Raw genomic sequence first — 13,233 nt, 5'->3', positions numbered from 1 at the left:
TTAGAGTACACAGCAAAGCAGAGTTGTTTTGCCAGAGGGCCACAGAGCTCCCTTTCTGCACCATCTGGCCACAAGAAAAGAGGGAGAAAGGCCACAGCTTTCCACCTCCCTCTTCAGTAAGGGTTGAGACAGAGGAGGAAACTCTCTGGGAGTTTCTCTTCTCTCTCCGAGAGTAGGATTGCTGAAGTGGGCTTGAGACTACGCAACATGGGCACCTGACCAAGTAAGTTCAGGAGCCGCCTTCCCCAGCAGTGTTCTGCTTTGGGGTATATTTGTGGCAGGTGGAGTGTGGGGTGAGGGTAGCGTTTGGGGTACTGGCCCATCCTCTAAGCAGTAGTTCATTACCCATTTGGCTTAAGATGCAGGCTTTCATACCTGATGTCAAACCTCAGGCACCTCCATTGACCCCCTGCCCATCTCTCATTAACCTTCACTGACCATTCTTGACACAGAACACCCCGTGGTCTGCACAATGCACTCAGCCCTGGACTCATCTTGCTTTACCTTGAAATGGTTTTTAAAATCATAGTTACCCAATAAATAGGCTGGAGATAGCACTCTGTCCTGCCACTGTACAGTTTCCTTGTCTTTGTCCAGGACATGGTAGGGTGGCATTTATAAAACCTCACCAGCTCAGCATCGCTAATCACCAGAGAAATGCAAATCAAAACCATAATGAGCTATCACCTCACACCTGTGAGGATGGATATCATCAAAAATGCAAGGGATAACGCATGCTGGTGAGGATGTGGAGAAATAAAACCCTGTGTACTGTATGTGGGATTATAAACTGGTGCAGCCACTATGGCAAACATCATGGAGTTCCTCTGAAAATTAAGAACAGAACTACTATATGATCCAACAATTCCACTTCTGGGTATATAGTTGAAGGAAACAAAATCACTATGTTGAAGAGATATATGAACTCCCCTGTTCACTGCAGCATTATTTACAATAGTCATGACACGAAAACAACCTAAGTGTCCATCAATAGATGAATGGATTCAGAAAATTATATATATATATATGTATATATATGTATATATATATATATATATATATATATATATATATATGAATATTACTCAGCCATAAAAAGGAGGAAACCCTGCCATTTGCAACAACATGGATGCACCTGAGAGCATATGGTCAGTTAAATGTCAGACAGATGAAGACAAATATTGTATGATCTCATGTATAAGTAGAATCTAAAAAAACCCCCACAAAAACAAAAAAAAACAACCCAAACAATCCCCCAGAAAAAGAAATCAGATTCGTTGTTTCCAGAGGTGGAGTGTGTGTGTGTGTGTGTGTGTGTGTGTGTGTGTGTGTGGAGGTGTCAGAAGGTACAAATTTCCAGTTATAAAGATAAATAAAGAATGGAAGAAAACCAAACACCCAAAATACTTTACCTAGGGTGGGAGCTGGGTCATCACATGGCAGGAAGAATTTGAGGTAGATATGGCAGGTTGAAGAGAAGTTCTGGAATTTGAATTGGCCAGGAGAGAATGATCTAGAAAGGGAGAATAATGTTGGTGTTCACTTGCAGAAGAGAAACTGTGGCTTGCTCAGAAAGCCTTGAGTAGTCCACTTTGTTGGGCAGTGTCAACTATGAGCAGCAGACCTGTGAAAAGGCCAACCTGAGTGTCCAGCTGGGAGGCTCATTAAGCCAACACACAATAATACATTGAGTCATATTCTGATCCTCTAACATCCTCCTTGACTTGCTACTCAAAGTGTGGCCCATGAACCAGGAGCTAAAGTTTGTTAAAATGAGGAGTCAACCTCATTTTACAGATTCAACCTCAGACCCGTTGAATCGGTATTTTCACAAGATCCCGGTTAACTTGTGCACATGAAATCTTGGCAACCACTGTCCTGTGGCACAGCTTATTCAAAGCCCAAGCCTCCCTTAAAGTTTTAAACAGGACCAGATGGCTTTGAAACATAGCTAACGACTTGGTTTCCCATCATTGCCTGGAACCTTCATTTCTTCAGCAGTTCCCACCCATGGAGATGGTGCATCAGAAATTCTCACTTCAGAATAGGAGGAGGAACCAAGATAGCAGCATAAAGTATACACTTGTACATGCTGCCTCCCACAACCACACCAAAACTACAACTAAAAGACAAAATGGCTATCATCCAGAACCACAGGAAAGCTGGCTGAGTGGAAGTTCTATAACTAGAAGGAAAGGAAAAAGTGCATTGAGACTGGGTAGGAGGTGTGGAGGCACCAAGAGCAGAGGTACGGAGGCGTGTGAAATGGGCTGGCAACTGGGTGCACTGTTTTTTTCAATTGGAAGGGAGATACAAGCTCCCGATTGCTCTGAACTCCAGTTTCCGGTGAGACTCTGGGGACCCAGACTCTTATGGGGAGAAATTGGACTGTCTGGCATTGGGTTGGAAAGCGAAGGTGGCTTTCCTACAGAGGTGCTTGCAGGGATCATTGTTATTGTGTGGGGGTGTGGGACGCGGGGATGCGGGGATGCAGGGAAACGGGGATGGGGAGACCCGGAGACCCGGAGACGTGAAGATGGCTGACTGACAGCCATCGCTGTTCGCTCCACCCTGGTGAGTCCCTGAGACCCTGCCCCTCCCAATTTACAACCCCACCCAAGCTGTGCACAGTGGCTTATGTTTATGAATGGCCTGTCCTTTTGCAGCCTAACCTAACAAACTGCAGCTGGGTCAGAGAGCTCCAAAACTTCCAAACCCCAAACAAAGAGGATAAATCTGCAGATCTCGCTGTAACTCCTACTGAGTGGCCTCAAGCAGTGGCTGACTTTGCACCTCCTTGGAGATCCAGGAGCCAGTGTACCCAGTGGTCAGACACACTCAAGAGGCAGACTCAGTGAGCAACAAAGCCCCACTGAAGCAAGTCCTGCCCCATAAGGGTGTCTCCAGCACAGCAGTTCTTCCACTATAGACAGCAGGTCCTCACAGCCAATTGGCCTGGAGGTCAATTCCTCCCAGTGATACCAACAGCAATCAAGGCTTAACTACATCAAGACTGTGCACCCAGCCCACAAAGGGGTGCACCAAGAGTGTCCACCTCAGGTGATTGTGGAGGCTGAGCCACTGGGCCCTATAGGACACCTACCACACAAAGCCACTCTATCAACACAGGGAAGCAGCCAAAATGCAGAGACAAAGAAACATGTCACGAATGAATGAAATGGAGGAAAGCAAACTACTGGATATAGAGTTCAAAACCACAGTTATAAGTTTACTCAAGAATCTTCTACAAACCTCCTAGGAACTTAGTGAGACCTTCAAGGATCTTAATGAGAATGCCAAAAAAGTGGAAAAGGACCAATCAGAAAATAAGCATACACTGTCTGAAATAAAGAATAACATATAGAAATTCAACAGGAGACTAGAGGATCCCAAGAATCAAATCAAAGGTTTGAAATACGAGGAAGCAAGAAACATCCATCTGGAAAAGCAAAAAGCAAAAAGAATCCTAAAATATGAAGATTGTGTAAGGAGCCTCTGGGACAACTTGAAGCATACCAACATCCGAATTATAGGGGTGCCAGAAGAAGAGAGAGAGCAAGATATTGAAAACCTGTTAGAAGAAATAATGACAGAAAACTTCCCCTACCTGGTGAAAGAAATAGATTTACAAGTCCAGGAAGCACGAGGGACCCAAAACAAGAGGAATCCAAAGAGGACCACACCAAGACACATCATAATTAAAATGCCAAGGGCAAAAGACAAAGAGAGAATATTAAAAGCAGCAAGAGAAAAACAGTTAGTTACCTACAAGGGAGTACCCATATGACTGTCAGCTGATTTCTCAACAGTAACTATGCAGGTCAGAAGGGAGTGGCAAGAAATATTCAAAGTGATGAATAGCAAGAACCTACAACCAAGATTACTCTACCCAGCAAAGCTATCATTTAGAATAGAAGGTCAGATAAAGAGCTTCACAGACAAGAAAAAGCTAAAGGAGTTCATCACCACCAAACCAGGATTGTATAAAATGCTGAAGGGTATTCTTTAAGAAGAGGAAGAAGAAGAAAAAGGTAAAGATAAAAATTATGAACAACGAAGTGACAACAAATACATATCTATCAACAAGTGAATCTAAAAATTAAGTCAATAAAAAAATCTGATAAACAGAATAAACTGGTGAATATAATAGAATCAGGGGCATAGAAAGGGAGTGGACTGACAATTCTTGGGAGAAAGGGAATGTGAGGGGTGCGGGGAGAGATTGGATAAAAATCTTACACCTATGGATGAGGACAGTGGCGGGGTGTAAGGGCATGGGGTGGGGTGGGAATCGGGTAGAGGGGAGCTATGGGGGAAAAAAGAGGAACATCTGTAATAATCTGAACAATAAAGATTTTTTCTTTTAAAAAAAGAAAGAAATTCTCGCTTCAATGAGCAAGGAACAGCCAAACCTGGGTATTAACATGAACTTTGTTGGTGCCACCCTCCAGCACTACTCAGACTCTGATGCTGGTCCCCAAAGATTAGACTCTAGTGACTCACTAGGCTATGATAAGCCCTGGGCTAGAAGGACCGCTGATCCTCGCCAAGTACAAGGTTCTGGAAAGATCAGGGAGCTCAAAGATATGAATATTTCCCGTATGAAAAACTTCTGAGTTTCTTGTATTGGTCTTTCACTTGCCCCGGCCCTGCTTTAACTGGACATTTATCATAGTTAAAGTATAAATAATACCATCAGCCTTCCAAGCAGTGATAAAATTAGCAGTGTAAACAAAGCGAGCAAGTGACCTTGGTCAGACCCCTCGCTGATGCTGACCCAACACCTAAGTCAGGTCCAGTGTGAGCAGGGCAGAGGGCCCTGCGGAGGAGAGAGACCCCTTGTTTCTTTCCCGAGAACCATCCAGTGCAAAGGCCTGCTGACGACTGGGCTCTGTGTGGCTAGGGCTTCAGCTCAGCTCTGTGCCAAACTGTCATGGTTAGTTTTCTCCACAAGGAAAGTTTCTTCCAACTTCAGATTTTCTTGCTGTTAATATTTAGGCTTCCCAAGACAGGAGCCCTCTCTCAGAGCTACGGGAGGCAAAATGCAGAGCGGGAAGCCAGCCACAGCGTCCGCTTCGTTCTTCGTGAAGATGGGTCCTTAGTGGGTGAACAGAAACCGTGTCTATGGGCTTGAGGCAGATGCTAACGCGGACCCCGCATTTTGCAGTGGCCTGCTTGACTTCAGGGCCACAGCGAGCCTCCTTCTGACCTGACGGTTGGTGTTACTGACTTGGACCCCTGTGGCTAGGCTCCCTCTTCCCTGGATTTCCTCTCCTGATTGTTCATTTCTTGACAGCATTGCACTTATTTTTGTCTTGTTTGTAGGAAAAGTCCGCTTATCCTCCAAGGACCTGGCTTATCTCCCTAGTTTTAATGCAGTGATGAAGGGAAATGCTCTTTCCATGCTCTTTTTAGCTCCTCTCAGGAGGAGGCAATCTTGATCTGGCTGTCAGATCACAAGTATTAGATTGGGGGGCCATGTGTTAAAAGGCCCAGTTTGCAGGTGAGAGCATGTGTGTGCACGTGTGTGTATGTGAGTGTGTGCGTGCGTGCGCACACGTGTGTGTGTGTGTGCGTGTTACTTCCTCCTCCTAGGCAGCTGAAGCAGTAAGCTCTTTGCACACTCATCACCCACATGACAAGTGTGCAGAGCTTACTTGTCATGCAAACAGGCCAAACTAGCACCGTTATTAGTGGCAAACAGAGCAACTCTGCAGCCTTCTCTGGCGGCCTGGACTCTCTCTGGCTCTATCTCCTCTTGCCCTCCATGGAAGCTAGACTAGAATCACACTCAGCTGGCACAGAAGGGAGCTCAGGGCTGGAAGGGAAGCTCACAAGCCCATGACCACTACTCCCCACATGTATTCCTTTCTCAGGAAGCTTCTGAGGAAGGCAAGCTCTGGTAGGTCTCCTGGCCCAATTCCATCAGTTAGCACCCGAATCCCAGGTTAGCCCTCACTATCAACAGAGTTCTAGCCCCATGTCATCTTGCAAATCACACACTCTCCAGATCACAGGTAGCTCCGCTATAACACGGGGATCATTCAAATAAAATAACATTGGCAAATGCCTGGCAAATTTTAAAAATGTATACAGAAGGCAATTTTTATTGTCTTTCTGTTCAGGTTTGGTGTGGTTTCTTGATGAAATAGACACAATGAGTCATTATAGGATTGAACAAACAGGTAAGACTTTTTTCTTACATATAATTGATAAATCAATATATCTATTGCGAGTTGATGTGATATTTTTGCAATGGGGTATAATGGAGTTGAAATACTCTGATGGGATGGAGGGTGTACTCGTCAATTGTAAATTGGCTCTGAGGACATATATTAGGTCCTATCATCTAAGCAGTCCATCTGTTGAGTTGGTGTTCTTGAGAAGGCTCTCTTAATTAAACCAGTATGATTTTGCTAACATCATTTCTCTAAACAAATGTTGATTGATTTTTACACTGGATTTGGTTACTAAGGGCTGGACCTCTGTAAACATAGTCTCAACATGGAAAAATTTGTTTAATCTATTGCACCCCAAATTGCAGTGAACCAGACACTGACAAGAAGAACAATCCCCTGATAAAAACTGTCAAGGAGCCCAGCCAGCAGGGCTCAGTGGTTGAGTGTCAATCTATGAACCAGGAGGTCATGGTTCCGTTCCTGGTCAGGGCACATACCTGGGTTGTGGACTTAGTCTCCAGTAGGGGGCGTGTAGGAGGCGGCCAATCAATGATTCTCTCTCATCATTAATGTTTCTATTTCTCCCCTCTCCATTCTCTCTGAAATCAATACAAATACATTAAAGAAAACTGTCAATGAACCTTTAGTACAGGCCAGCTCATTCTATTGACCTCTGCTCGCACCATTGACCACTACGTGAGGTCGGATAAGTGCATCCTCTCCCTGGGAGCCCTGATGTCCACGTGCATGATGTCAGAAGTCAAATCTGGGTGTAGGCCTTCTCCTTCTAACCCCACTGCTTCTCTTCTGACTACAAGCATAGTTATATCTCTTGTTCATGGAAACAAAAACAAATCTAACAAAACAAAATAACTTTTCTCTTATCCTATTATCTTACTGTAGTCACACTGCTTTTCTTCCTTTCCTTTTTATGCCATGTATATGCAGAGTACATTATCAGATCCAGTTCTTAGCCAAAGATTTTCTCCCTTATCCCTTTTGTCTGGACTACCCTGCCCAAATTACTTCCCGAAAGTGACCCCATAGCCACTTAAGCTAATACCTATTTTGTAGAACTCAACTTCCTTGACCTCTTTGCAGCATTTGACTCTGTTACATGTTGTTTTAAGTTGTATTAACCATGTCTTTTCATTTTCTCCTTTGATGCTTTCATATCTTCAGGCTTTGCTAACCCTGACCCTAGAGGGACTACCCCTGGAAGGGCTGGCCAATTCCTAGAGGTAGTAACCAACTTGTCCTCAGCTGCACCTTTCAAATGCAATCCCCCACCTCTTCTATCAGGCTCACACTCAGGGCCACTGTCCACCTGCCCTAATCACCCCAGGTGCATCTGGAGGCCTGCTCTGCGGCCCAGAGACTGCAGAAATGATCCAGACTAGCCAAGCTAATCCTGCTCCCCCTACCTTACATGCTCCTTCCCACACACAATAAAAGCTCTTGCCCACAGCCCCTCCTTCCCCCCGCCCCCACCACCCCTTCCAGCTCCCCTGCTGACAGACCCTGGTACTCCCCATGCAGCAGTGCCTCCTGTTTCCAGGGATCTGTGAGTTTAAACACATTTTCCTTCTTGGAAGTCGTTTTCATGTCTGTCTTACCATAACCTATCAAAACAAAGCCCAGGTACCCTTAAAACCTGTACTCGAGCTCAGAGTCCGAAACTCCCTCCCGATTGAAAACAACAACCGCGCACTCCGCACCTGAGCATTTCACTTCAGCACTGCGCCTCCTCTGAGTCTGGGGTGTAACACTTTATTTTATTTTTTTAAAATTGATTTGAGAGAGAAAGAGAGAGACCAGTTGCCTCCTGCACATGCTCCAACTGAGGATTAAACCCGCAACCTGCGTGTGAGCCCTGACCTGGAATCAAACTGCCACCTTCTGGTATATGGGATGATGTTTCAACCAACTGAGCCACACTAGCCAGGTCAAGCCTTGGTTTTCTTAATCTATACAATAGTAACAAGTGCATTACTACAGGCACCTATGATTAAAGCAGGTGATCCATGTCAAGCACTTAATATACATTAAGGGCTCAATATATGTTAGCTGTTGTATCTGTGAAAGGCTCTATGAAGGAAAATATACTGGAGGCTGTAAGAATTTACACAAGGAGTCCTGAGCTAGATCAGAGAGAGCTTCCTTGAGAAATAATACCTGATATTTATTGAGTTCTCACCATACGCCAATATATTAGATTGCTAGGGCTACCATAATAAAGCACCACAGACTGGGTGGCTTAACAGAAATTTGTTTCCTCACAATTGGAGATTGAAGTGTTGGCAGGGTTGGTTTCTTCTGAGGCCTTTATCCTTGGCTTATAAGTAACCATTTTCTTTCTGTTGCCGGAAGCCGGTCCATCCTTGCTGCTTGACACAGAGGCTGCAGGAAAGAAACATCTGCACAGCATATGTTTCAAGGGACCTGGTGTATATAGCATACTGTTCTTAATATGTTTGCTCCCCTTAGCGCTATGTGTTTTAACCAAGGTCACCTCTCGGAGAAAGGTTGTTTCCCCAGGTAGGGATTTTCCCCTGAAGTTAGGGAGGGGATAAAACTCCTTAACTAAGTGCCAGGCGGGTAGTTAATCACTTTAACTACGAACAATCATGCTTAAGCTACATAATCTTTACTCCCTGGAATGGAGATAAGAAACACCCTAACCTTTGTAATAGAAATTGACAGGATTAAAATCAACTAGTATAAATACAGATGTAACAAGACAAAAAACAGCAGAACTTCGCTGGAGATCCAGACCAGAACTTGGCTGGAGATCCTGGCTGGAGATCCTGGCTAGGCTGCTGATCAACTGAACTCTGTCTCCGTGTTATTCCTTCTTCGCCAAGTCCGTCCACACCTTTGGGGACCCCTGGACCCGCTGGGGTTGGACCCCAGCACAAGGAGAGTGGAAGAGAGCAGGAAAGACAGAGAGAAACATCTATGTGAGAGAAACACATGGATTGATTGCCTCCTGCACTCCCCCAACCAGAACCTGGGCAGGGAGGAGCCTGCAACCAAGGACAACCACCACTGCAATCCAGTTGTGGAATATTTCCATCACACTGAAAAGATTCTTACTGTCCATTTACAATCAATCCCGGCCTGTTCCAAATCAGCCTAAGTGTATTTTACAGAGTTGAGATGACCTTACAGACCTCAGACAAGCCCTAAAAGGAACCCAGGATTGGACTCCCAATGACTATGAATATAGGGTATATATGTATGTTTTTTCAGCGTGCCAACTCTGTCCAGGCTCGATCTGTATGTGAGGAATTCATTCTTCCACTGACCAAAACACAGCTTCCCTACGTGTTTATCTAAATGGTGCAAAAGCGGTAAGCGGGTGCCTCTAAACACGCAACGCGTGCATCTGTGTAGGAGATGAGCACCATGTGCTGAGTGATAACGTGTATCCAAGGCAAGGCCAGTCCGTGTCATGTGTGCCTAGAAACCAGTAACTAAAAACCCCTGCCCGCCATCTGCCGGTCCTGCTGCTGGGGCACCGCCGTCTAAGACCTGAGCCTCCACCCGAGATAGACAACGAACCCAGGCCCAGTAGGTAAACCCACCCCCTCACTTTCCCCACCAGGAGCTCGCTCGGAGGACCAAGATTGTCAGGCTACACTCCGGGCCGCTAGAGTGGGGCGCTCTGCCATAGCCACACCCCACAGTTTACTGGGCCGGTCTCCTTGGTCGATGAAGCATTTGGTCCCGCCCCTTTAAGCTGACGTCATTAGCCACGTACCACGTCTCTACCTGTCTCCAGCCTGAAAGCGGAAGTTACCCTAGGGACTCGCGAGCGCAGCGATGGACCTGTAAGGCTATAGGCCATTTGGGGCAGGGGGCGGGCAGACCTCCTGGGACGGCCCCGGAAGTGGTCGTGCGGAGAAGAGCTAGGGAAGAAGCGGGCGAGCCAGCTCATTTGGCTGCCGCTGGCCGCCGGGGTAAGACGCCTTCTTCCTCCTCTCCGAGAGCCTGGCCCATTCTATCCGATTCGGTCAACATGGATTTCAGGGAAATTCTCATGATAGCTTCTAAAGGACAAGGAACCAACAGCGTACCGAAAAGGTATAGTTTGGCAGTGGGTCCTGCCAAAAAAGACCCAAAAGTTAAGGGTGTCCAGTCAGCAGCTGTACAAGCGTTTCTCAGAAGAAAAGAGGAGGAGCTCAGACGAAAAGCCTTAGAGGAAAAAAGGAGAAAAGAAGAACTAGTGAAAAGGCGAATTGAGTTAAAACATGACAAGAAAGCAAGAGCTATGGCCAAGAGGACAAAGGACAATTTTTATGGTTACAATGGGGTTCCTGTTGAGGAAAAGTCAAAGAAAAGACAGGCAATGGAAAGCCATGGTCAGGGAACAGACCAAGAGTATGAGATGGAAGAAGAGGAAGAGTTCTTAGAATACAATCAAGCAGCATCAGAGCAGGAGTATGAGGAAGAGCAAGAACCTCCTCCCAAAGTTGAAAGTAAACCAAAGGTCCCCCTTAAAAGTGCCCCACCACTCATGAACTTCACTGACTTACTCAGGCTGGCTGAGAAAAAGCAGCACGAACCAGTGGAAATCAAGGTGGTGAAGAAAACAGAAGAGCGGCCTATGACTGCACAAGAACTTAGGGAGCGAGCATTTCTGGAACGAAGGCATAGGAAAAAGGAACCTGAGGCAGATGCAAGACTACCTCCAACCAAAAAGGCACCCTCTCAGACAGAAAGTATGGGCACAAAACCTAGCAGAGTTTCTGGGAACAAGCATCCTTTTTCCAAGGGTACTCCCCTTCCTCGTGATGAGAAGAAATCCAGACCCAGCGCAGCTAATGAGAAACATTTAGGTTTGTTTTCATCCAAATCCATGCCAGGAGAGAGGACCAAAGCAGGATCTAGCAACTGCTCCCAACCCTCGCTTCGGAAGGACCATGACAGGCCTGCTTTCAATGGGGCTGGAAAGACCCACTCGAGCACCTATTCACCAAGTGTTCCAAAGACTTCTGCTAAAGGGATGCAGAAATCTGTTACTGAGCACAAAGCCAAAAAATCTCCTCCCCATCCTACCCATTCCAGACCTGGACCCGTGGTTACCCCACATAAGGCTAAGAGTCCAGGTGTCATGCAGCCAGGCAGCAGTTCCAGCCCAGCTCCTGGGCGGCCCAGCACAGTGAGTGTTCGGCCTACAGTTAGTTCTGGCTCTGTGCCCAAGCGACAGGATGGCAGCTCCAGCTCAGGACCTGAGCGATCAGTCAGTGGGACCAAGAGGCCAGCCAGTGACTCAAATCCTCCTGGAAGGACAGGTGGCTCTGGACCACCCATCAGTGGCTCAGGTGGTTCTGGGAAGTCAGTGGTCAGCTCTGGTGGCCCTGGGCGGCCTGTGCACAGTCCATATGACCGAGGACCAATGAGTGGCTCAGTGCCCCCCAGGCGGTCAGTCAGTGGCCCGGGGCGATCAGTAAGTGGCTCAGTTCCAGCTGGACGGACTGTCAGTAGTTTAGGCCCAGGAAGACCAGTGAGCAGCTTGGGACCTGGGCGAATAGTTAGTAGCTCAGGTCCCCCCCATAAGCCCAAATGCACTGTTGTCTCAGAAACAATATCTTCTAAGAATATCATTACCCGGCCCAGCAATGGACAGATGAATGGAGTGAAGCCTTCCTTGGCTGGCCACAGATCTGCCCAAGGTCCTCAAAGGCTTCCCTTCCCTAGTGGTTACAAAAGACAGCGAGACTATGAAGAGGAGGAAGAGGAGGACTATGACTCTGAAATGGAAGATTTTATCGAAGATGACGGAGAATCTCAGGAAGAAATATCCAAGCACATTCGCGAAATCTTTGGCTATGACCGAAAAAAGTACAAAGATGAAAGTGATTATGCCTTACGTTACATGGAGAGTAGTTGGAAAGAACAGCAGAAGGAAGAAGCAAAGAGTTTAAGACTAGGTATGCAAGAGGACTTAGAGGAAATGAGACGGGAGGAAGAAGCAATGAAATGCCGAAAGGTCAAGAAGCTGAAAAGACATTAGCTGCTGCTTTTATTTATTTTTGTGAAACTCTGGAGACACTCTACTGCAAAGAAGTCCTGCCTTCAGACTGAAGAAGCCCATTCTCATTTTAGATTTATACTTGGGTCCTCAAGGACAAGGAATGGATATTGTATATTTTGAGCATAAAGTATTTTCAAATACTTTCTGGGGTGAAATCTGTAGTGCAGATGACATAATGCCCAGTGAGTGCTCTTAGGAAGTTAACTGCTCACAGGTTCCGGCCTTGATCCTGATGAGCTATGCACTCTAATGTGGGCCCACTCAACAGTCAGCCAATCTTCTTTTGTTCCCTAGCTATTTTAAAAAGGAAAAAAGATTGCTTCTTGACTTCCATAATTCTGTTGATGGGTGAGTAGGGCAAAGGCTGGCTCCCAATCAAACTTATTTTGTCTTTTGATGAGAAATCTGGCCCTTCCATGAATGTTGCCAGCAATAAAGTGACCTGTTCTAATCTATATGTTTGGATTGAGAACTTGAAAATGTAGAGTAGGCTTTATAATTATATGGATGTCATCTCTGTGACTTTGAAGTAAAAAGTAGAATAAATTATATTGTATTCTATATTCATGGATTGGATGCTGAGCATTCTTATTCACTGATTTAGGTGATTAGGCAATAAACCAAAAAAATTTCAATTTAAAAAACAAGCTATGCCATTTGGTATAAGAATATTCTTTTCCAAGTTTTCCTTTCAGATTTATTATAAAATAGACAATGTTACTGTGCTGAATTTTATCTAAAAAGTCATTTTATATTGAAGAAAAAATATTTTATTCAAAGATTAGAGTTGAGACTCGAGAACCAAGATGGCGGCATAGGTTAACGCCAGAGTTTGCTGCTTTGAACAACTACTTCAAAAGTGAAACTAAAACACGGAACGGACATCACCCAGAACCACAGGAACGCTGGCTGAGTGGAAGTCCTACAACTAGGAGGAAAGAGAAACGCATACCGACACTCAGAGGAGGCGCAGTGCTGAAGTCAAATTCTGAGGTGCGGAGTGCGCGGAGCGGG

General features: G+C 45.7%; 1 protein-coding gene across 1 annotated transcript; it reads left to right on the top strand.

Moving 5' to 3' along the window:
* Window positions 1-10,017: 10,017 nt before the first annotated feature.
* On the top strand, window positions 10,018-12,994 carry LOC132217994 (protein SPT2 homolog). The gene has a single exon (XM_059668585.1). The coding sequence runs from the start codon at window positions 10,201-10,203 to the stop codon at window positions 12,196-12,198; it is 1,998 nt and encodes a 665-aa protein (XP_059524568.1). The 5' UTR covers window positions 10,018-10,200; the 3' UTR covers window positions 12,199-12,994.
* Window positions 12,995-13,233: the final 239 nt, after the last annotated feature.

The sequence above is a fragment of the Myotis daubentonii genome, chromosome 16, assembly GCF_963259705.1.
Source record: "Myotis daubentonii chromosome 16, mMyoDau2.1, whole genome shotgun sequence".
Classification (NCBI taxonomy): domain Eukaryota; kingdom Metazoa; phylum Chordata; class Mammalia; order Chiroptera; family Vespertilionidae; genus Myotis; species Myotis daubentonii.
The sequence above is the reverse complement of the archived record's forward strand: the minus strand, read 5'-3'. Positions and strand labels throughout refer to the sequence as shown.

Excerpts from the sequence above, each read along its gene's own strand:
- LOC132217994 (XM_059668585.1), top strand. The coding sequence starts at position 10,201 with ATGGATTTCAGGGAAATTCTCATGATAGCTTCTAAAGGACAAGGAACC.